Genomic DNA, 25,075 nt, shown 5'->3' with positions numbered 1-25,075 from the left:
TCCCTGGCTTCTTCCATCCTAGTCTCTGTGGTGAAGGTTCCCCTCAGGCCCATTTTTCTCATTCTTCTGGCAGCCTGAGCCTAACTGTGAAAATCCAGCTCTCCCTGGCCAGGCCTAGGTTATGCAAGAGGCCCCAGAGGCCCTAGGGGAGAGGCAGACAGAGAGCCTACCTCTAGTCTGCTCCTCCAGGCCCACAGGCCTTTTCCTGAATGGGGCCTCTCAGCTGTCCCCCTCAAGTCACTCTGTTCCCAGTCACCAGGGCCATTCCTACCTCGCTCCTCAACCTCTCGACCTTAAACTCTCTGCTCATTCAACACCCTCACTCAAAATCTAATCTCCTCCCATTTGTCCATCTTCTTTCAAAACCAGCCTCACCTGATCCTCTTCAGAATTCTTACGGAATCAAATATTACCAGTTCCCTCCATCCCTGCTGTCCCTTAAAAGCCACTCAAACCCTTCTCTGCCACGTGTGTCTGGAAGAAGCAGAGAAGGAGGAGACTGAGGGCCATGCCTCAGTCTGAGAGCACGCTCTTCCTCCCCGACCCGGGGCAGACAGGAAGGCCCAAACCTCCCCCAGCTCAGGGTATGACTGGCCACATTCCCCCCAGCAGGCTTCTCCAGGGACATTCTTAACACGGAGGGCTCCCCACTCCAGACACGCTGGCAGGCTAAGACTCCTGGCTGTGTGGATCTGAAGGAGGCGAGTCTAGCTGCAAGGGGCAGACCCTCCTTAGTGGAGGTCAGAGAGCAGCATATCAACCAAAACGCCAGTGTGTGTCCAGGGGAAGCACAGCTTGCGTCAGCCCGACTTACACATGCATTCGCCATAAGCAGACCTGTGCCAGAGCAAAACCACTATCATAAGGTTGCCTGTGAGTGTGAAGGGTAAGGGATAAATTTAATGTTCCATAGCTGCAGGCCCTGAGAGCCATGTGGATAGAAAGATTTACCAATGGGTCCACTAGCCATGTCTCTCTTCCCTGGGCACACTCAAGATGGGTGTTGGGACCCAGGCTTCTCTCCATACTTGGGCAAATACGTGCGCCATTAAGGCTTGTCAGTCCCTGGGCCCAGTCACCTCATGGGGAGCCTTTGCCAGCCTGTGCTCTGGTCCACATGTGGTCATTTCTGGGTTCAGCTCTCAGAGGGCAGCTCTATTTCCGCCAGTTCCACATTCTTGGATGGCATTTTGCTGCTGCCCCGAGGTTCAATCAATGGCTGTGGGGAATCCAGGAATGACTGCAACTCTTTCCTGGACCCTGGACAGCACGGAAGGGGAATGAGGGTGTGGATCAAGAAGGGTCCCCTGCCCTGCCCCATTTTCCAGGCTCAGCCACGTACTTACTTGTCCCCTCATTTCAGTAGCTGGCAAAGAGTCATAATTGAATTTGCAGTAGGGCTGAGAATGAAAAAAGAAAACGCTCTACGTGTCTGGGATTAATTTATCCCTGATGACGGCCGCATTCACACGCTCTTTTCTGCTTACGTTTCCGGAGCATATTCTGGCCGACGCTGTGAAACACACACACACACAGGGAAAGCATGTGTGCCCTGAATGCACCCTGGGAGTGCATGTTGCGTGTGCTGTGCCAGTGCCGATGCCAGCCCAGCATTTGTGACTGTCTCTGAGAGAGCATGGTGTTTCCCAGGTGGATCTGAGCGTGACGGGATGTGACAAGTCTGCATGAGTGCGCCTTTATGGGGTGTGTGAGGCGGGTAGGCGTCTCTAGTACGGACTTCTGCAGGCGACTCTCACCCAGCCCTCCCGAAGGTGACACGTGGAATAACTGAGATCGCGCTATTTGTTATAGCCTGGATGTGGTGGCCGAGACAGGGTGGTGTGGCTGGTGGCCCTGCCAGGGTGTCAGGGCGGCCACATGGCTTCTCTCACTCCCTTTTTACACGCAGAGAACAGCAAGCCCAGTCCTTCCCTGGCAGAGAAATGGAGTCATCATCACCCCCGCACTGGAGGATTCCCCAAGAAAGGCGAGCCACCTCCCACCTACCCCATCTTCTTCTTTAACACTCCCTTTTCTCCCAATACCCAGATGAGCACAGAGCTCCTTTTCAAAATAAATTGAGCCCTCACTCTGTGTCAGGCATTGTGCATAATCTCAAGTTGTCCTCACAACACCCTGTGAGGGAAAGACCACCATCATTCCATGTTTCGGACATGAAAATGGAGGCTTAAAGGTAAAGTGACTTGTCTGCAAGGTCACACAAGGTCACACAGCTGAGGGGCAGAGGCAGGGCTCGAGCCGCTGTGTGCCCAATTCTAAAAGCTGTGCTCTAGTAACATCTCTTTGTTGACCAGGAATATGTCAGGCTGGGAACCCTTTTGGAGACTGAAGAAGGCTTTAGGCCCCGAAGGTGTGCCCCTATATTGTGTCTTTCGGGTGGGTTCGGGACTCCACATGGGAGTGCTCGTAGGGCAGGCCTCTCTGCATCTCCACTTCCGAGGATATTCTCCTTCCTAATCCTGAGGGGTCTTTTGACGCCCTCCTCCTCTCTGGGTGGCCAGCCTAGACAATAAAAGTGCTCCAGGAAAAGGAGAGGAGAAAACAGATTACAAAGAGGTAAAACACACCAGCAGGTGTTTTAAAACATATTACCCATTGCAAATGTGAGAGATTTCTTCGTGTACTTCAGTCTTTTGTTTCACCCTTGGTTCTCAGTCGAATTCCTCTTGAAAAGACCCAGAACATCTCTGATGACACCAGAAGTAAAGAGAAGTTTCTTATATAGGCCTGACCCAGTAGGAAAATCGAGTGAACCCAGAAAGCTGGGGTGGGGTTAGGAGTGCACAGATGGGCCCCTGGAGAGCCCCACAGGGGCTCCCCTGAGACTGCCAGTAGGAGGTGCAGCCAGACTCTGGCTCCAGGCTGATGGTAGAAACATGGAGAACCAGCCAAGCAGGGGCCGATACTCGGCTCCTCTGCCCAGGAGCTGAACCAAGCCCCACCCCACAACTCCACCCCACCCCCAAACGCACGCAAGCCAGCCCTGCGGAGTGACGGAAAATGGAACCAGGGTAACCAATGGAGCTTACAATAAACTACTAGGTTATGAGGAAAATATGACATGAGACTTCCTGGATTTGGGGGGACACGCACATACATGGGGGCTGTCTCTGTCTTCCTTTCATATTCTGTTTCTAACCAAATAACCAAATAGGAGCCGAGGGGCAGGAACAGAAGGAACCAGGTTCTGGTCTCTTGTCTCCATGGCATGCGATCTCTGTTTGTTCTCTGTATCTGTCTCATCTGTTGTCTCTACACACACACACACACACACACACACACACACACACACCACAAAAACCAAGACCAAACAAAGGCAGAGAAACAGGGTATGAAAGCCGCAGGGAACAGGAACTGCAGCTACTTGTCACGGAGGAAGGAACAACGGCACATGGAGAGAGGGGAAAGTTCCCACTTGTCATGACAGTATCTGCTGCCACTTAAGGACCAGTGAGTGTGTCAGGCTGAATGTTGGCCCTCACCCTGTTCTCTTCTACAAGCAGGAAAGATTTCCTGGGCTGTCCCCATGTCCCATTCAGGGGATGCCCACTTAGTTCCTCTGGAAATCCCATAATCCTACCTTTATGAAACACATGGAGAGGGGATTGAGACAAGTTTTTTCCCCAGGGGTAGAAGTGATATGGGGAGGGGGATGTTCTTATAGCTCTTTCTGTCTGTCCAACCTCCCTGTCACCCCATCCTGGGCTGTCCACATAGCCTTGGAAAAGGAACAGAAAGTGGGGTATATGTAAAAGGCTTATCGAGTTTTATGAACCATTTTTTAACAGATGAGAGTGATTCTCCATGTTGCAGCAAGAATGGAACTCAAACGTTGAGAACTGACTGAATTTCAGAACATAAAAATCCGATTTGAAATGATTCCAAGGCCCTGGGTACATAAAGAGCACTTGCACTGAAACACTTAGTAAAATCACTGTAGTGAAGAAAGCAGACATCTAATTAAAGATTGAGATGTGATTCAAGCCCCAGAGGCACAGGCTAAGAGGGACAGTCAAGGCTGCTAGGTTTCAATGGGGGATGGGCACCGGGGTGGGTCAGAGGAAACACACCAGAGAAAGGGGCTAAGCTGAGATCTGAGCGATGGGCAAAGGCCAGGTCAGCAAACGGTTGAGCTCAGCAGAGCAGAGGGAAAGGCGACAGATGAAGCAGGAAAGGCAAGCAAGCAGTGGCCTCTGGAGGGACCATGTGCTAGTATGGTTCGCCTCCCCCTGAGGATGGTGGGGAACCACGATCGGGTCCAGATATGACTGCTCGTGAATAATGCATAGGGGAGTGGAGAACAAGAAGGTTGAAGGCTTGACACTTGGGTTTCGATGATGCCGGCCTGCTGGAGGCCTAATTGTAAGTTCAGATGGTGGCAACAGGAAGAGAAATAACTTGATGCGGAGAGATTCGAGAGCCAGAAACTGTGGTGTTGTTTGGAATACGGGGTTAGGAGGAGGTATGACTCAAGGATGTCTCCCACATGCCCGGTTCCGGCGACTGTATGGAGGGCATGAAAGAGCAGGAACTGTTTTCGTGGAGTGGAGGATGGAGATATTCAGTGGACAATCTTGAGTTTGTGGTACCTGCGAGTCACCCTGGGGAAGATGCCCGCCAGGGAAGCAGCTGGATAACATGGCTGCAGCACGGAGCAGAAACGAGGCTAGAGGTAGGGACTCTGGGGTCAGTAGCCTCTGGAGAGCAATGGAAGCCATAGAAGTATGTGAGGCTGTCGAGGAGGTGTGCAGTATAAGAAGAACAGGGGCATGAGGACCGAGAAAGATTCAAAGAAATAAGGCCGGAGACGGAGGTGGGAAATCGGGTGACCTTTGTGAATGAAAGCATATCAAGAGGACGCTCAGCACTGCCAGCTGCTGCAGGAGTCGGGAAGGGTGAGCGTCCACAGAGTTAACAACCGGAGCTGGATGGGGCCCTGGTGTGAATTAGAAAAAGGTGCTCTTTCCTCAAGGTAGTTTACTTCTATTAGAAAACTACTGTAACACACTGATTTTATTAGAACAAAACACTTTACTGCCATCTGTGGGAAAATTGTTATAATAAATAATAAATGTATGGGGTCTTAGATGTGGTGCCTGTACACGGCAGCCCTGGTTATTGGCGACTGCAGTAAAATCAGTCTTCGGGGGAGCAGACGAAATTTACCAGAAAGGATGCTTTGAGCTGTGGGTAGCACACTACCCAACCAAAGATGGCTTAAATAATAAGGAATTTATGATCCCACATAACAAGACATCTGGAGGTAGGGCAGTTTCAGAGTTGGTTCTTTCCCAATAGCTTCCTAGAGAGCCAGGTCCTTGCCATCCTCCGTGTGTTGGCTTTCTTCCTCAGGCTTGTCCCCCCTGGGAACACAAGATGGCAGCCATGACTCCTTTCATTACATTTTTCCACAAAACGTCTAAAAGGCAAAAGGTGAAGATGTCTCTCCTTTTGCGTCCTTTGTTACGGGGGATAAAACTTTCTGAAAAACTTTCTGAAAAACTTTCCCAGCTGTCCCCCATCCCCCATAACCACCGCTACCTTCCTCTCGTATCTCATTGGTCATAAATGAGTCACGTGTGTCTTTCTAACCAAACACTGGCAAGGGCGATGACTTCACTGTGATTGGTTTGATCTAATAAGACACCTCCCCCGGGGGGCTGGGGTGGGACTCTTTCTCAGCACATGGCCACAGGGAAAGCTGAACAGTATCAGGGTTCTTTCAGCAAACAGGAAGAGAGAGGGGATGGGTACTGGAGAAGGAGACCCACAGAGTCTGCCACAGGAATAATGTCAGACCACAGTGGTGGAGGAGAGAGTGAGGTGAGGAGACATGGAGACAGTAGGTGTAGACAAGGCTCTCAGGAACTTTGTGAAGAGAGAGACCTCATAACTGCAGGGAGACGTGGAAGGCAGGAGGGCACTTTGACTGTGCCCTAAACATGTCTGAAACTTCTTGTCCAAAACTGACTTTATGAATCTCTCATCCCACACACCCCTGCCTCCTTTGGCCTTCACCAGTCAATCCTACAGGTCTATCGAGGCTAATTGCTCTTTACCTCTAGAATCCACTATCTTTATGCCAGAGTTTTGCAACAGCAGCACTATCAGCATTTTGAACCGGATGATTCTTTGTTGGAGGAGAGAGCGGTGGCTATCCTGCGCGTCGAAGGATGCTTAGCAGCTCCTGTTGCCAGTAGCACCCTCACCCCCCACACTTCAATTATGACAATCAAAAACATCTCCAGCCACTGTCAAATGTGCCCTGAGGGGCAAAATTGCTCCTGGTTGGGAACCACTGCTCTGTGCCCATATGGAAATTCTTGTAGATCTTTGAACCAGTTTCTGGTTATAGTCAGTCTTTGCACACTCTGTTCCCTCTCTCATCTTGCTCATCCATCAGTGCATTGTAATTGACTCTCTACTTGTGTCTCTTTCCTACTCAATTGTGAGCTCTGGGAGGGGAGGAACTATGTTTTCTTGCTCAACATCGTATCTCTAGACCCTAGCACCCTGCCTGGTACACAGATAGCCAAATATATTTTCCTTTAATGAATGAATAAAAGCCATGAATGAATGAATCACTCCTGCCCTGCCTTTCAGATCTTCCCCAGTTGACTGCTGGACTAATGACCAGCCTTCTGAAACAGCCCTCTGCAACTGGTCACACCGTATCCTGAGCAATTGTTCTTCACCATCCATGATCACAGACCTTGTTGAGAACTGGGGGAGATCACTGACCTTCTCAAAGACCATAGGCTTATGTAACCTAAAGCCGACCCACATGTCCCCAGAGGACTAATGTCTCTCAAGATAACAACTAAGCTAGAATGATTTTTCAAAACCTATGATTCTGATCAAGGCCAGTCCAGCTTTAAGCCCGTCTGTGTTTTTCCTTGCCTCCAGGATGAAGTTTTAACTCCTCAGCTGCCCACACAAAGCCCTTAAATCCCCTCTGGCGTTGCGCTTCCAACCCCTCTTCCCTCTCACCTCCCAGCATGCTTCCCTGCAGGCTCCCTCTCCCTCAACCATGCCGTGAACTAGCCTGGCTCTCTGCAAGTCCAGACGTGGCCTCAAGCTCTGTGGCTCAGCACGGCTTTCCCCTCCTAGCCACTGGGCCCATCTAACACTCTGCTCAGATGCTGTTCCTTCTTGAGAGTCTCCTGACCTCCCTACCCCTACTCCCATACAGGTACGAATAACCTTGGTTTCCTGATACACTTTTCAGGAGATATGGAAGGTCGAGAGTCGTATGTAACTCACGGCTGTATACTCAGAACTTGCTTTAGGGCTGCCATATTGAGTATCTCAATAAACGTTTGCTGGACGTGGTGTGTCCTCATGATCCACTCTCCATTCTCCCTGAGTTTAGCTTGGTGGCCTATACCAGGGAGCGGCATTAACCCTAGCTCTAGGAATAAAGCAAGCTTTAGATCGAAGCCCCCTCTGATGACGGCGGAGAGAGCATTTGGTGACCTAGATGAGGAGCCAGATCGACCCTTGCCTGAACGAGTCCCTCTGATCATTTCATTTCTATAAAGCCATCAAGTTCCCTTTACTATTTGAGTAATGCATTCTCTTATCTGCAACTCAGAACAACAAATAAATTAATGAAAAAATTAGGCACAATCAGTATCCCCCAAAGCTCTTTTACTCTTGCTGACAGTTGCATGGTGTACATTTGTTTCTTCCTGCCTTCCTGTGCCTGGATGAAAACTTTCTTTCCAAAGCTAACTCCTTTCTCTTCTCCAGAAACGGGTTCCATTAATTATCTCACATTATCTGTTCTATCTTTGATCTTTCCCTCCCCAGTGGCTTCCTCCTCTCTACCTTTGAGTATTCTCAGGTCTCCCCAACCTCTCAATCTCCCTCAGCACGTCCTGTGGCCACGGCCCCGCCCCTTCCTCCCCTTCACCTCCGTCCTCCTCTGCGGGATGGCTGACTCTCAGGGCCTCCACACAGGCACACACAATGGGTACACAGTGGGCTCATCCCCAGATTGACCTTCTCAGAAGAGCTTTGGACCCTCGTCTCTGCTGCATGTTCTGGTGAGGGGTAGCCACCTGGTTCCAGGGTTCAGGTGTCAGGGTCTCAGGACTAGCCCCCCCAGGTCCTCAGGGCCTATACAGAGCTGGACACTAAGGACCACCTCCAACTGACCTCTCCTGTGCCAATCAGGTGGGGACATAGCAGGGCCTCAGTCTATGTCCCAGCGTGCAGTGAAGAGCCAAGGGTTCTGGAAAGATCACTCTGGGAGCAGGCTCGCAAGGGGGAAATAGGGGACGCCCTCCTGGGTAATAGGAGGCAAGGTGGCCAGCACTGTGCTCCCGATCTCCAGCCACTCAGGCGAGAGAGGCGGAGGCCTCTATTTTGGAAACGATGTTTTTGTGTTTTTTGCTTTTTCTCTTAAGGATGTTCCTGCTGCTGCCATAGATTAAGCTTGATTCCTAGAGGAGCTGTCAGACCTATGGTTAATGCTAAGCTTTGGGCCACAAGAAAAAGGTGTGTTTTTCCAGACCTTATCTTGAAAGCAGAGTGAGGAAGCAGAGGGAGGGAATTGCAAGAAATCACAAGGCCACAGCCAGGGGACCAGTAGCTCTCCCTGCCCTAGAGAGTTTCTGGCCCGACCTATTCCTGGGGGCTCCATGTGTATAAAGTGAAACCTCTTCCCAGGTGTGGTCAAAGAAACCAGAAGGTACAGGTAACTACCACCTAAGTAAAGGGTACCTAAGAAAGGAAGAGGAGATGCCTGAGGATGGGGAGGGGGAGGTGGAAAGTACCAGGGAGGCAGAACACGCTGAGTCTTTAGGCAGGCCAGATACCAAGCCTCAAAGCCCACCCCACGCCCAACCAGTCTTGTCAAAGGATTCGCTATTCACTCAGAATGCTGAGCCAGAGGTGACATACACGCCAGTCCCACCCCGTCCACCCAGACACATGCCCTACACAGTCACGTCCCATTCAGGTACTAGAGAGATACACACGTGAACACAGCTTTGTGGTTCCAACTGTTTTATACTGAAATACATATAGGCTGATCCAAAAGGGTTCGACTCGGGGAGAAAGAAATGATGAAAGCAGGTGCCCCCAGGGCTCGATGTTAGCAACTCTTGGAGCGTGTGCCAGTCCATCTGTCTGCCCACCTTGGAGGACGGTCAGGCCTGGAGGTCCAGAGGAGCTCAGCTGAGCTGGACAGAGGAAGCAGCCAGTCCTGGGCCAGACAGTCCTCAGCTGAAGGGCTTCACCAGCTTCATGGCAGCATAGTTCTGGAGGGAAGGAGGGAGGAGGCAAGGACACATGGCGATAACCGCCAGGAGGGACGCAGCGGGAAAAGGAGGCTCATCTACTCAACCGCCTGCCTGCACCTCACCCTCACTCCGCCCCTGCACCTCACTGAGCTCGACACTCCACCCTCCCGGTGTTCCTGCCAATCACACAAGCCCAAACTCTCCTGAAATTCTGCCAGCACCCTCCCACCAGGGGGCCGCAGCTGCCCGAATTGCTCTATATTTTGCCCCATCGATCCAGGGCGCACTCCCATGTTCCAACCAGCTGCCAAGAGGACATCAATCACTAGGGCCTGCCCTGGCTTCTTCCATCAGACAGGTGGCCTGAAGGCATGGCTGGGATTCTCCCCAACTCCCCTATCCCCCTCCGCCACATGGGAACCCAGGGCTCCTTGGCCACCAAACTCCTGTCCAGAAAGCAGAGAGCAGTGGGGCGGGATTTACGGGGGTGACCAGCACCTCCATAACACAGGCCAGCACCTGGGATGGGTCACCCCTGATTAGGCCCTGGCTGCTGTAGGACTGAGAGGAATCTCCTCTCTCTACTCCTCCCCCCCAAAAAACCATGAAAGCACATACAACACAACGCAGGGCTCCTAATTGGGACAGTATGTTCCCCAGCGCCGGCCCGGGAAAGCCAGCTCTGGAAACAAAGCCTTCCCGCCAGATCGCCTCCTGCCTCCCCACGCTGGCCCTGCTCCCGGCTGGCTGCAGGGGAGCTGGGAGGAATCAGACAGGCTGCCCTCCTTGTCCCACTCCCAGAGGAATTTCCAAGAGGGTGGGAGATTGGACCAACTAGAGGGGAGCAGCTCTCTTCCAGGCCCTCTGCCTCCCAAAGGCCTACAAGTAAGTCAGGTGAAGATCTTGGAGCCCACCAGGTGATTAGGAGACTTAGTGGAGAGCAGCAGGATTTGCCCAGCTTGTAGCAAAGGCCTGCCAACAAAACCAGTCTGCAGCCTCAGGCCCAGGCTGCCCCTTTAGCCCCGGACCCCTCACATAAGATCTGACCCTCACACACCAGCTCTGGGAGAGGGAAGGTGGAGTTGGTATTTTAAAGAGGACAATTTCCAGAAGAATTCAAAGAAGGATGATGCCACTGTTGGGGACCCAGGAAACAGGGGGCGGCTCTGACCAGGGCTACTGGTCAAAGTGCTCCTCTGCTCCTGCCCACAGGGCCTGGGGCTAAGGCTGCCCCAGGGACAAGAAAGGACCATGGGGCTGGAAGTGACCGGAAATCTTCCCACCCTCTCTCAACTGGTCAGTGGGGCCTCCTTCCCCAGACCCCTGAATACCTAGCCTGCTGCCCAACTGCCTCACAGGGCAGGGCCCAGCCGGTCAGGATGGAAGCTAGACATAGAAAGGGCAATGGTGATGTCATTTTGGACCTGTCCCTGCCTTCCCTTTGCCTCTTCAGAAGGAAGCTGCCCCACTCCAGGGAAAATGAAAGAGCTCCCCTACCCACAGCACTAGTCACAGCAGGTCAGAGCTGACCTAGCCCAGCCCCGTCCTCATGCAGATGGGAGCGCCTTGCCAAGGTCACACGCCAGCAGAGCCAGAGCCCAGCCTTCATCTACTGACCCTAAGTGCAGAGCTCCACCATGTACCATAGCGATCGTCTGACCTAAATGTGCCCCAGTGCAAATTCTTCTCAGCAGACCTGGGCCCAGCCCAGGACTCCACATTTCTAACCAGCTCCCTGGTACTGAGGCCACTGCTGCACCTAGGAAGAGCAGGGGTCTACACCAGCTCTGCCAAACCTCCCCCGGCCTGAGCCTCATGACTGATTATAGTCATGTTTTCCCTCCCTCACTGTATCTCCCAGGGGATCAGTCCGCAGTGGCACGGGCATCATCACCTTGCTCTCATCCCTACAACACACCCCCGCCTCCCAAACATATACCACGGGCTGGATACACTCAAAATTACAGGAAGGGAGCTTGAGGGCAATCAGGCAAGAGAGACCTCACCTCTCCGACTTAGTATCCTGGCTCTGCTTGATGGGGGGACACACGGAGGCACAGTCCTGGGCCTGACACTGGATCCCACGTCACCCAGGGCAGCTTACACTCCAGGGCACCACACTTGCATGTGCCTGACTAGTATTGAACCCTGTGTTTGTAATTTCCTCTTCCTTTGCTTTGAGAGGGTCCCCCAAATTGGACAAGATTCAAGTCCCCACAACCAGAACCGACCCCCAGAACACAGCCATATCTGCCCTATCACTTATAACTCTTCTTGCCGAGCCTCAGAACATATTTCGGCAAAGTGTTCCAGGCGATCACAGCCAGCTCACAGGGCCTGGCCTACGGCCAGACTCATCCGCCATCCTGATCCTGCACCCTCCTTTGTCATTTATGGCAAAAACCGTCCCCTCTGCTGTTCCCCACAGTTCCTGATGTTAGGGACTAAAGGGGATGGCCTTGTGGTTTTAACTCTCTTCCCCGCAGGAGGTGCCCTGTGCCGATACAATAAGTCTACGCTTACCGTCATCGATAGGTTCTGCCACTTTAAGCAAAATGACATAACGAAACCAATTTTCCCGGAAGCTAATTGACGTAAACAAGAGTTAAGTTCTTAGGGCATCTCATCAACGCTATAATGAAATGATGTTGGACTGCTCTTCTAACAACTCCAGGACCTGCTGATCCAAGGGCTCACCAGGCACAGTGGGAGAGAGTTCTCTATCTACCTCCTCCTCCTCGAGGATTCACAAAGCAAAATGCGCACAGGCAAGCAACTCCCAGAGCAGACTGCGGGCACATTGCGCTTGGCCAGTGGCCTGGTGCTGACCGGCACTGAGGCCCACAGCGCCCAGAACCCTGGACTGGGAGCTGGGCACAGACTGCCCTGCATCCTGAGCCAGTCCCTGTCCCTCTCTGGGTGCCTGTTTCTTTGCCATTCAAAACAGGGTAACATTGAGTCAACTGTGCCATTCTCTCTACTTTTATATCAGCTTGAAAATTTCATATTAAAAAGGATTTGTTTTGTTTTGTTTTGTTTTGTTTTGTTTTGTTTTGTTTTGTTTTGTTTTGTTTAGCTTAAAGAACATTAAAAATCAGGTATCAGCCTGAGAACACTGTGATCTCTTCAAGGTCTGAAGTTCCAGAGCCACTGTGGGGGTTGGGGGGTTGCAGAGCATCTTCAGGGTTCCCCTGATGAGCTGTGAGGACCAGGGAAGCCCAGATGAAAAACAAAGCCCCACCCAGATCCTCCTCAGATGGGGAAGTAGCAGCTGCCTTCTTGCCAGGTGAAAGAGACCCCCATTGTGCATTGTGTCAAGTGAGAGGCAGCTAGGCCTCCTCCCGTCCACTCACTTCTTCCCCCATGCCTACTCTACTGCAGGAGGCAGGATACACTCTATCAACTTGGGAGCGGGACTTAGAGATGGACACTGAGACCTTCTCCCTGCCCCAGGTCCTCCCTCTGGATTTCAGTAAGTGCCATTCTCACAGAGGGACCTTTTCCTCTGTTCTGCCGTCCATTGCCTCCCTTTCCTTCCAGACCAAGCTCCACGTCCTCCCTCAGGAAGTTTCTCCCACCCACCCTTGCCCAAGGGGGCTCATCTTCTACCAACCCTTTGACTACACATTCCGGGGGCTTGCTGGGGACAGCTGTGTCTCCCTGGGGAGGGCAAGAGCTCAGTTTCCCCTATTGGCCTAAGAGCTCCCCAAGCGGAGGATTTCATCTCCCCACCAGACTGGGGACTCCCCAGAGGAAGGGTCATGTCCCCCTCGTCAGATCACGAGCTCCGCAAGGACAGAGGCTACTTTTCTCCATCAGACTGGGGATCTTTGAGGACAAGGACAGACTCCCCATGAGACCAGACTCTCCATGAGAAAGTCAGGAGCTGTACCTCCCACATCAGACCAGGAGCTTCTCCAAGTCAACGCCTGTGGCCTCCCCTCGGGCCCACTCACCGGGAAGGCATAGACGAAGATGCCCAAGAACAGCAGCAGGATGAAGAGAATGATGAAGAGGATGATGGCACACCGGAACCTCCGCCACAAGATGAACTTCATAGTCTTGTACGGGGAGGTAAACCAGAGGAAGGAGGTATCAGGGCGCCTGGAAGTGAGATTCCAGAGGTCAGCAAGGCACCCCTACCACGGCTGCTCTCTCCATGTCCTGCTCCCAAGTTGCCCTGGCCCTCTGCTGTCAGCTCCCAGTCCCATCCCCAAACCTTAGCCCTTTGCACCCGCATTCCCTTCTCCTCCAAGCCTGTGCTCCAGTGTGAGTGCCACTCGTGCTGCCCTCCTCTTCTTGGTGCCACCAAGTCCTACACACCTTCAGGGGCCCAGTTCTCAGTCACCCAGTTGTCCAGGACACCTTCCCTGCCACCCTCTCTCCTTCCCGACCCAAGACTTAATCACAGGCTAGGGATTTGAGAGCTGGGCAGAGCCTTGAGGAGCTGTCACATTAGGTGAGCTATGGCCCACGGAGCCCCAGATAAGCCAAGCCACCTGCCTAGATGCATATGGCTGGTCTATGGTCAGAGAAGGATTGCAAGAAGTGAACCCAGGAAGCTGAGTTTCTCTTACTCACAACCAAGAACCTCAAAACCTTCCCCTAGGTCAGCCTCGCAACTCAAAGAGCATGCAAGATTTTGTCTCGATAATGGCCAATTTAACTGCATGCTGCTGGGTCTTCTGAGCCTCTCTTGTCTTTCTACCCAGATCCCAACATTCCTGGGCAAGGATGCCTCTCCCTTCTCTCCCTGCTCTGCCTGCTCTGCCTGCTCTGTGGCACTTGGGACAGCAGCTTGATAAAGTGAACCGTCAGTGCCAAGTCTGATTTGAGGTGCGCAGGCCACAAGGAAGGACTCAGCAAACACGGCCTTGATATAGCACCCCTGCCCCTCAGCCAAGAGCAGTATTTCAGCCCCTAGTGACTGCCTTTAGGGCTTCTACATCCACTGGAGTGGTCTGTGTTCTTTAGGGAAGACAGGGACTGGTCCCCCCATTTCACAGATGGGAAAATTAAGGCTGGAAGACCATTTCTGAAAGCTACAGTGACACCACAGGAGAGCCACAGAAGGTGGCTTGGTCAGGGGAAAAACTTTGATGGGTCTCTGGAGCCAATCAGACCGGTATGAGAATTCCAGCTTCACCACTTTCCTAGTGGAATGACTTTATTCAACTTTGCTGAGATTGTTTCCTCATCTGTAAAATGAAGATGATAATAACGACTCGGTGCGGACGGTTCCGTAACACGTGTACGTGACATATGTCAATGTACCTGGTACACAACCAACCTACTTCTTGAACTAGCTGAGGAGCCCTGCATCCCCTGGAATGACGTCTGTCACCTGCCCCTTAACACCGTGTGGCCCTCTCTGGGCTATGTGGGCCTTGTGACCTCTGCATGACTATGCAGTGGGCCTCCCGTGCTGTGGCTACACCTTTCATAACTCTAGGCATCAGGGGTTGGAGGCTGGGCACTGACCTTGGGTCCTCGAGTTTGGGGTTCATGTTGGGCTCATCCCGGCCCTGGCCAGCAGGCCGCTCCTCATGCTCGCTCTCTGCTACTATCTCCAACGTCATCTCCAGCTTGCCCTGCGGGGCAGAGGGGGCCTGGTCAGGGGCACGAAGGCTCCGCCCCATGACCTGGAGAGAGCCAGACCAGGACAAATGTAAGAGCCACTTTATTTTTTAAATGATATTGGGTTGACCTGATTCCGGTAGAACATTTTGAATCTAAAGAAATACACAGGCATACTTTGTTTTATTGTGCGTTGCTTACTGCGCTTCACAGATGCTGCGTTTTTTACAAATTGAGGGTTAGACCCTCCACCGGCAAAAGGATTACGACTCGCTAAAGGCTCAGATGATGGTTAGCATTTTTTAGCAATAAAGTACTTTTAATTAAGGTATGTACATTGTTTTTATAGACATAATGCTATTGCACACTTAATAGTCTACAGTATACTATAAATATAACTTTTATATGCACTGGGAAACCAAAAAATTTGTGTGGCTCACTTTATTGCGATATTCACTTTATTGCGGTGGTCTAAAACTGAACCCGTAATATCTCCAAGGTCTGCCCATATAAAGGAAGAAAAATAACAGCCAACCTTCCACTATGTGGAGACAAGACTGCTAATATTTTCGTGCATCAGAATTGTTTTTCTCTGCATGTATATGAAACATCACACTGTGTATATACATAGTTCTGCAGCTTACTTCTTTCACTTAAGAATATACTCTATTTCACTATGTAATCGCAAATTCTTTAAAGTTTGCTTTTTAATGGCCTTAAGACATTCTATGGGATGGTTGGTCATAATTTATTTTGTAAACTACTTATTTTGGTTCATTTAGATTATTTCCAACTCTTTAATATTATAAATAATGCTGCGATGAACACCCCAAACCTAATTTTTTTTTTATTTTAGCTAGTTATTTCTTTAGGAGAGATTTTAGAAGTGAATGACAGAGGCCAAGGGCATAAAGATTGTCAAATCTTTTGTTGTATATTACCAAATTGCTTCCCCAATATTGAAAACATTAGCGCTCCCAGCAGTAGTAAATGAGGGGCCTATCTCTGTATCTTCACCAGCAATGAGCATTTCTAGTTTTGTAGTTATAATTTAATAGGCAAAAAATGTTTTTACTTTAAAAAATATGCCCCTATCTAATTACTAGGAGAAATAAACCTTTTTAAGTGTTTAACGTTCCTTTTTACTTCTTTTGTGTATTATCTATGCGTGCCCTGTGCTCTTTTGAAGTGTTAGTTATTTCTTGTTCATTTTTATAATTCCTTAAACAGTAAGGATATTTTATTTCAAGGGCCACTTTAGGAGTTGGCTGGCTGCCTGCCATTTTGAAGCAAACTGTCAGAGATTCACTTCCTCTGCAGAGGAAGGACAGTTCACAGTCCCCTTTCATACCTCTGGGCAGGGACAGTGGTACCAGGACAGTCCCTCATAGGGTCCTGCTCAAATGAGAGGCAGGACCCTTGTCCTCCACAGGAGGCCCAGCCAGCGGGGAACCCAGCACACAGGTCACTGTGAAGGCTAAGGAGCAGAAAACAGCCAGAGTTCGAGAGAGAGAAGGGCATCTTTCCATTTAAATAGGCTTCCCTGGAATGTGCGCCTCGAGGAGAGGAAGCCGGCAACTGGAAGGGAAAAGGGACGGTGCCTTGGAAAACAGAGAGGGGGACAGGAGAGAGGGAGAACGACCCAGAGGTGCCCAGTGAAGAGTGGCTCCCGCGCCTCCACCGGGCTGGGAGAAGCAACTCACCGCCAGCACCTTCTTCTCCCCCTCCTCTGCCACACAGGGCCACCAGCCCTTCACGGTTTTCTGTTCAAAAAGGGACACAAACCACTCCGGGTGGAACGTGTCATCCAGCAGGTCCAAGGAGCACTTCTCGGCTGTCTTGGCAGGCTTGGGCATGTGGTTAAGATCCAGCTGCAAGGAGCCTGTGACAGAAAGGGGTTCTTTGGTGGAGGGTTTCTCAATCACAGGCAGCCAAGGGGCTGGGCAGGTTCCAAAAAAACTCAGTCACCTCCTCAGCCCCTATCCATGGGCTTGGTCACAGGTCAAATCCCTCAAACGCCAGCTCCCCATCCATGGCCTCTTATTCCATCTGTACAGCTTCCCACCCCCCTACTCACATGTCCACGTGCCTGCTAATCTACCCTTACTGATACGTCTTAACAGAACTTATCACCCACTCAGCTGTTCCTCTCACTGTGCTCGGATCCATTCATTTACCCACTGTCTACATCTATCATCCATCACTTTTCAATTGTTTTTATTGTGGTGAAATCTGTATAACACAAAAAGTGTCATTTTAATTACAAATTTATCGCCCCAAAAAGAAACATCATACCCATTAGCAGTACTCCCCACTCCACTTTTCTCCCAGCACTGGGAACCATGAGCCCACTTTCTGTCCCTATAGACCGGCCTATTGTGGACATTTTATATCAGTGGAATCACACATTATGTGTCTGTCTGTGTCTGGCTTCTTTCACTTAGCATGTTTTCAAGGTTCATCCCTGTTGTAGCATGCACCAGTATTTCATTTCTTTCTACGGCTGAAGACTATCCCATTGTATGTATAGACCACATTTTCCTGGGTAACTTTTATAGCTGTGATGGGACTGTTACAGTCCAGCCTGCTGGCGCCATACAGTGCCATCCTCCTTGCCCCACATCTCACCCCTGCGAGAGCACTGTCTCCACCACATCCTTCAGCCCGGCACTCCCTGCTCCCCAGCTCAGGGTTTCAGTGCACTTCTACCCCAAAAGAATCCTGTCTGGGGCTTGGGGGACAGAGCTGTGTTCATGTATCCGGTCATCACTTGGACACAAGGATGAAGAACGACTCCAGGCCCTCGCTGAGCTCAGTCTGCATCTAGACTGAGGGCTGTGGGGTGGGAGCATCCTGTCAAGCCTGAGGCCAGACAGCCAGTGACAGCCAGTGACAGCCAGTGTATGCTTGCATTGCCTTCGACCTCTGCTTCCCTCTCTTCCTTACCTATCTGAGTCCTACCATCCAACACAGCCCAGTGTTCAATGACACCTATGCTGACAGGCCCACCCCGCTGGCCTCTCCAATTACTCTGGCACTACTCTGTCACAGACCTCACTCAGCACCAGGGACCGGTGACGCTGAGCTCCCTGAGGGCAGAAAATAGGACTGCGTCTCCTGCTAGCCAGCCAAGAGTGGCACACACACACAGCGGGGGTTGTGGGGCAGCCCCCAATGTGCAGAATGGTGCAGACTGGAAGCAGTGCTCACCCAGAAAGTCGTCAAAGGAGAACTTGTCGTTGTCCCAGATCTGGAATACCACTCGCGCTGGGATTTTGCTCTCAGTCTTGTCCAGCCTCCAGAAAGCATCCTGACCAGAGGAAGAGCAGAGAAGGAAGCAAGAAGGCAAGATTAGAGAGAGGCAGTGGTCCCTGCCAGCCTGGAAGGCTGCCTGGAGGAAGCAGTGGAGTGGGACACCCCTTAGAGACTTGCCAGAGCCAGGTCCCGGTGGGAAGACTGATGAGGCCCCAGAGAGCAGCGTTCAAGGACCGGGAGGGTACCATGCAGGCTCTCTTCGCATAGGGAGCTCTTTTAATCTTCCCAGTTCTGTGAGTCAAGTTTCTCACTCTCATTTTACAGATGATGAAACAGGCTTGGGGAAGTTAAGAGTTTACCCAAGGCCTGACGGCTAATAACAATATTAATATCGTACTTCTTATAAGCCAGCCCTTTGCCACTATGAACTCATTAATACTTCGGACAACCTGCAAGAGAGATACTATCCTCAGAGCTGAGGAAACCAGTGCAAGTACCTTGTGAGTCCCACTGCTGGGACGCGGCAAGCCAGGGTTCACACCCAGGCAGTCAGGTTCCAGAATCCTGCTCTCACCTCTAAATCCTGATCTGCTTATGTGATCTTGGGGACAGGGTGGGCTGGCTTAGAACCCGAGGTCACCCACCCCACCCTGACTGTCGCCAAAAGGATCCCCTTGACACACTGCTGTAAGGAGGTGATCCAAGATCCTCCCTCGGCATGCCAACTCAGCCACCTTTACCTCCAAGAGCTTGCCCTGGGGTAAATCAAAAGCCCCTGGTGCTAGAAAGTTCGTCACCCTTCTGTTCTCCCCATCCCAACACCCTCAGACTAGTCATCCTGAAACAGCGTCATCTTGGGCCCCTTCCCTTGGACGCCCCGTGGAGCAGCTGAGGGATGGAGCCTGGGCTCACCAAGGCTTGGGTTTACCATGGGTTTAGCCACACTCAACTCAAAAGACTGTCACTGGGCGTCCCTGCTCACTCCTGTTCTCTGTCCTCTCATTGTAGCTTGACCTAAGAGGGTGGCAAGGACAGGAAACATTCTGACCATCCTATAGACCATGGGTGCCAGGTCATCAGTGCCAGGTCATAGCAGAGGCCTGGACCAAATATCAGAGGGGCAGACTCCCTAGGGAGTCAGGAAGCACTGCTGACCACACAGGGTTTGTCTGGTCCTGGGTGCCCTGCATACACAGCCTTGCTACCCAGTCAGGGCCATGCCCGCCAGGTGGCCACCCCAGGTCACACAGGCCCACAGAGCTCCCGAACCAAAGACCATGCCCCGAGAAGACTGGCCACCTTGCAAACACTTGGCCACGGTTTGGACTGCTGCCTGAGCTGGTGAAGGGACTCAGGTCCCCAGCTGGCCCCTCAGCCCCCAGCCCGTCTGGTGCCTCCCCCTTTTCCGGCCCCAGCCCTCCTGCAGGTGCCTCCCTCCTCTGGCGGGGCTTTTATGGCCAGCACCACAGGCCTGCCTGCACAGGCCGCCAGCAGCCTCCATTCCTCTGGCCGGCCTGGTTTATGGGCTCAATAATGAGCCAGAGGTTCAAACGGCCCCTGGTGGGAGCAGCTGGGCTGGGGCTCCAGCCTGGGGAATGGCCCCCCAGGTCCCAGGCGCTCATTACGCTCCTGGTCTGGGCCCTTTTACTAGCTGTTTATTTGCAGGGTGGGTGCCTGACGCGCAGGCAGGCCCCGGTGGGTGTGCTGGGCTCCAGGTGGGGAGCCGGCCAGGGCAACCAGCGGTGGTTCAAAGCAGCCGGATGAAAGGAGACCTTGTACTTTACGACAGTCTCGTCTGGTTAATGGGGTCCCTGGAGGGCTTGCCTGCCAGAGGCCCTGAACCCCTCGGCAGAGGGCTGGCTCTGCGGCAGGACCAAGGAGCCCAGAGGCTGTGCAGTGCCCCCAAACAAACCCACCCCAGACAGTCCTTGAGTCCAGACAGGCTCATTGGTTCCCCACTGTGGGCTCGGCTCCACTTGCCTCCCAGGGTCCCTTCTCCCACAGAGGGACCCGCTGGTTCTGCCTGAGTCAAGCCAGTTCCTCCTTCACTCTCCTGGTTGAATTCAGAATCCCCTGGACTCTGTTTCTCGACCTCCTCTTCTGACCTCCTCCACTCTTCCCTCCAGCCACCCTCTCCAGGAACCTCGCACCACACGGAATTCCAGTTCCCTCGGCCCTCCCCACTCCTGGGCGCCTCTCCTGGACTCCTGACTCCTCTTCCTCCTCTCCACCCCTCAGTCCCCATAAGCCTCTCATCCTTTCAAGGCTAAGCCAGGCCTATGAGTTACGCCCCCATGCATCAACCCAACTCTCTCCTTCCTCCTTGCTGGTGCCTATAATTCAGATATGAAACCCCATCGTTGCCAGAATGGAAGCACCTCAGATTCTTAACCAGCAACCCCACCTGAGCGCTCAGAACTTCCAGGGAATCCTTCTCTGTACCACCAGTTAGCTCGCTCTCCCTCCCTCTCCCACTCTCTTTTTCTCCCTCTCTCTCTTTCCCTCTCTCTCCTTCGCTCAACATAACAGCTACTTCCAGCCTTTTTCATTTGTCTCAAATCACCTGCCACTGTGCCGGAAGACTATCTCTCCTCCTGTTTTGTAGGAAAAAACAAAAGCCTTTGCTTCCTGTGACTCCTTGCCCACATCTCCACCTGTCACAATGAAGGAGTTATCTCACCTCCCGTTTGAGGAGGCCAATCCATGTCTCTCGGCCTCAGTTTCCCATCCACACCTAGCCCCTTGCGGGGCTTGGTGAACACCTGAGTCGGTGCGCAGGATGCCTCAGCCCTTCCAGCCCCGTTCCCGGCCCCCTCTTCCTCCCTGACCATAGCAAAAAGAGGCAGCGTTGGTTTGATTTGGAACCCTCTCCAACAAATGTAGCATTTGCTCTGTTATGGAAACATCTTGTGATAGACACACACACTGAGTAAAGGCACACAAGACCAGGCCTACAAGTGGGCTAGGCTTTCCTTGACTGCACAGAACACAAGGCCATGGCTAAATTGCGCTTTCTGGCAGGCACAATGCAGCAATCTCTGGGTAAAAAATTCATTTAACTTTGTTTCAATCATATTCTTTTGTCTGATGGTTTCAGAATGTTCCACAGAACATTCTGGTTTCTCTAAAGTGTTGAGTCAGGAGGGGGTCACGCAGAAAGGTCGTAATGAAGAGAATTAAGAAGACCTAGTCGGCTGATATACATTATATATAACTTCCCTTCTTTAAGCCACTCAACCATTCAGGAAAGAAAGAGAAGTCCTAGAAGCTTTGTGGCTTGAAGTCTTGAGCAGCACAACCAAAACACCAGAGAAGCATTTACTCTGTCGAACAGGAGAGCACCTCAAGACAGAATTGACTCTAGGTGGGACGTGGGTTGTCAGAAGTTCCAACAGAGGTGCCTCTGCCTCCCGTAGCCTGACCGTGAGGCCCTCACTGCCCACAGCACCCTCTTCACTGTGCTCTGGGTCTGCTCTCTAAGGGCAGGTGTGGTGCCACCAGGAAGGAGGCCACCTGCCTCGGGATCTGCCGATTTCAGGAGTAAAGAGTGTATGACTCTGAAGAGACCTACACTAGGAGGTGCGGAGACACAAACAGCAGAGGTCCCTGAATCCACCTCTCCCTCCTGGGGATGCTGACCAGATTTCCCAGGTGAACTTAGCTACACACAGTGGGTGCCGCGCTGGCGTGGAGTGGCTGCGGCATGGCGGCCATGCTAGCGATGGCGGTGCCGATGCAAGTGGAGCCGTGCTGGGGATCGCGCTGGCGGCTTCGGCGGTGATGGAGCAATGGCGGAAGCTGTGGCAATGGCACAATTGATGGGGACAATGGCGATGACGGTGACACTCACAGTGACGGGACGATGGTGGTGGTGGTGGCGACGTTGGCAGTGATGGGGACAATGATAATGGTCATTATGCAACAATGGCAGTGCTTGTCCCGACAGTGGCGGGGCCGTGGTGAGAGCGTAACGATGGCCCAGCAGTGCGATCACCCGGACATTAGGAAGCCAGGAATTAGCAACTTTGGGGACGAGAACAAGACCCACCTTCTTGGAGATGGTGCAGATTTGCTCAGCTGGCAGGTAGTCGAAGGGGAAAATGAACCTCCAATTAAAGTTGCCTTCGCCTCCCAGGGACCGATAGTGCACGTCTGTCTTCTGCTTGTGTTCTTCAAAGCCAACCATCCAACTAGACATACGCGTTTTTAGAGAACATTTATAATTAAGGTTTCCACCACAAAATGCATCCTCAACTTAGGCAAATGAGGAATTAAGAAGGGAAAGGAACTCAGTAAATGTAAAGCAAAAATAATTCCCAAGAAATCTCCATGATGAGCCAAATGTGACACAAATTTTTAAACATTCTAAATTTTCTCTTGAGGGACATCCTCAAACCTCGTAAATTCAACTCAAAGATCAATGTGGAAGAAGAAATCTAGTGGGGAACAACTCCCCAGAGGCAGAGACCATGCCCATAAGACCCTCCTTCCTTCCTTATCTTCCTCCTTCCCTTTACCAAAGCCCCCCTTCCCAATGGGGTACCACCCCACAGGGAAAAGAGCTGACTCAGTGGAACTGGGATAGGTGGGAAGGAGGGTAACTCCCTACCCTTTCACATAAATGTCGCTCATCTTTTCTCCTGTGATGCTGAGGTCATCCAGGATCACATCCTTGGTGTTCCAGATAACACAACGCAGGAAAAACCTGTGGAGAAGAAGAATGGCTTAAATCACATGGATTTCAAAGTATGGGCGGTCCTTGACTGAGAAGCCAAGAGGCCGGCCCACCCAATGCTTGCCTGACTGATCACTTGTCCAGGCCCACACAAGAGCAGTACCCTGTGGCTCTAGTAGCCCAAAGCCTGGCCCAAGAACAGCTTCTTTGTCCCACCCGAGTTGACTGGATCCATCCCACCACCCCATTCAGCCCAGAGCCCGTAGCTGAGGTAAGTCACCTTCTGGCTCTCCGTGGGGTGATGTTGAAGGGAGGTCCAGGTCGGCCCAGGGCCTTTGGAAACAGGTCAATCCACATCTGCAGCTTCCCCTGGGGAGACATGATCCCGTTCTCTCACTACCCTTTTCATTCGGCCAACATCTACTGACCACCTGCTCTGTGCTAGATACTTGGTGCAAATAGCAGAGAAAATTCAGGCCCTGCCATAGAGAGGCTCACCATCCTGTAGGGGAGGTGCCCTAAATGGAACCACAGGGCCAACTACAAAGGTGAGTCCACTGGCCTCCAGGCTGATGACTTGGGCCTGTGCCTGGGGGTCAAGGGTCAGAGCAGGCTTCTTAGAGATGGTGGTATTTGAGCTGAGTCTTGGTGTGCCAGATGGAAAAGAGGAGAAGGGCATTTCGAGCCAAGGGAATGGCGTACACAAAGTCCCAGAGGGTCAGAGAGCATGCTTTTTCATAGAAGGGCACAGAGGACTTCCACAACAGGAAATCGGCCACCCCTCAGTCCCCTAACTCTCTGCAAGCCAGGTGCTATTTCTGTCCTCATCTTACAGAAGAAGGAGCAGGCATTGAAGTAAATTCTGCAGGGTCACAGAACTAGAGAATGTAAGAACTGACATTTCAACACCTGCTGTGCCCCTCTAGGAAGCCAGTGGCCACATCACTAAGAGCTCAGTTCCAAACAGCTGAGATGGTGTCCTCCACATGCCCTTAAAGGTACCTTCAAGGCTGCCTCAGCCCTTCTCTGCCTGTAATCTGTTCCCTCTTTCTCCTCTTCCAATACCTAGCCCCAAACTCACCCGCCCTGGGGCTGCCAACACTCCTCTCACCCTCCCTTTGCGTGGGAGGATGCCCTTCGCCTTCCTGTTAATTGCTCTGTCGCCCTGTCTAAACTCCCCACTGCAGCCCAGCATGGAGCCAGCCATCTGAGACGTCCCTGACTGATGATAGGAAAGGACACCCTGAGGCCAGCCTGAAACAGCGAGGCTTCGGAATGACTCACAGGAAGCCAGAGGTCTGGCCTATGTGGGGAAGGCGTGGGTCGCTCAGGCTCATTCCCCGGGCCCTGAGGGCTGCAAGTAGCCAGTTGAGGCCAGGCCCAAAAAGCCCCCTGGAAGGCCAACAGTAGTGACCACTCAGATTGTAGAGAAATACCATCAAGGAGGGATTGGCTGAATCCTGTGATCCCTGCAGGTGCCTCTGGGATGTCCATGCCCTCCTTGAGTAAGACTAGCTCGGGGTGCGGGGTTCTGGGGCCTGAGGTTCGATGCCCTACCTGCTCAATGTCCGGCTGCAGGGGGCTATAAAGGGGCCGCGACTCCACATGCTCAGGGACCAGGCCCTGCTGCTGGAGGATGTGCAAAGCCAGACGCTCCTCCACTGGCCCCAGGTGTGGGTTCGGGACTCTGCCAGCCTCTGCTTCAGAGAGAAGACAAAAAAGCTGCTGGAGCTGAGAGAGCAAGAGATGGTAGGGCATCTAAGTGATCTTAGTACTATTCTCAGGTTTGTGCAAGCTGTTCTATTAGTAGCAATAGCTAAAATAATAGCAATAGCAGCAAACACTTATAAAGCAAGAACCAGGCACTGTTCTTCATAAATATTAACAGGTTCAATCCTCATAAAAACCCTAGAAGGTAAGTGCTATTATTCCAATTTACAGATGACAGAAATGAAGCGCAGAATGGCCACCCAGCTGGTCAGCAGGGCAGTCAAAACCACACACTCATTTAGGAAAGGCGCATGACTGGACGTGAACACTCCCTTCCTCTATCGTGCTTCCCAGGTACAGCTCCTACCTGCCAGGGGGTAAACCAAGGGCTGGTGCTGGATGGAGTGAGGGCCTAGGAGTGGTTCTGACCCTGACCAACCATCCAGCAACATGAACTTGGAGCTCTTGTGGTAGAGACTTTGACAGGGTAGGAGGGCCTACATGTGTACACACACATACGTATACACAAGTATACACACTCAGGTGTGCCCAGGTTCACGGTCTCATGTGCATGCATGCATGCACGCGT

At 52.0% G+C, this 25,075-nt stretch overlaps 1 protein-coding gene across 1 annotated transcript in view; it reads right to left on the bottom strand.

Moving 5' to 3' along the window:
* Window positions 1-9,016: 9,016 nt before the first annotated feature.
* The window catches only part of DYSF (dysferlin), a 187,089-nt gene continuing 171,030 nt past the window's right edge, over window positions 9,017-25,075 (bottom strand). Inside the window, exons 50-58 of the mRNA XM_039852517.1 lie at window positions 24,334-24,473; window positions 23,057-23,145; window positions 22,711-22,806; window positions 22,150-22,291; window positions 18,057-18,156; window positions 16,550-16,728; window positions 14,751-14,860; window positions 13,226-13,373; window positions 9,017-9,287 (exon numbers count right to left, since the gene is read on the bottom strand). Coding sequence (XP_039708451.1) covers window positions 9,249-9,287; window positions 13,226-13,373; window positions 14,751-14,860; window positions 16,550-16,728; window positions 18,057-18,156; window positions 22,150-22,291; window positions 22,711-22,806; window positions 23,057-23,145; window positions 24,334-24,473 — 1,043 coding nt within the window. The 3' untranslated portion in view covers window positions 9,017-9,248. The remainder of the gene's footprint in view (window positions 9,288-13,225; window positions 13,374-14,750; window positions 14,861-16,549; window positions 16,729-18,056; window positions 18,157-22,149; window positions 22,292-22,710; window positions 22,807-23,056; window positions 23,146-24,333; window positions 24,474-25,075) is intronic.

The sequence above is a fragment of the Pteropus medius genome, unplaced genomic scaffold, assembly GCF_902729225.1.
Source record: "Pteropus medius unplaced genomic scaffold, Ma_sr-lr_union100, whole genome shotgun sequence".
NCBI classification, from domain to species: Eukaryota; Metazoa; Chordata; class Mammalia; order Chiroptera; family Pteropodidae; genus Pteropus; species Pteropus medius.
Note: the sequence above shows the minus strand (reverse complement) of the source record. Positions and strands in the feature narration are given on the sequence as shown.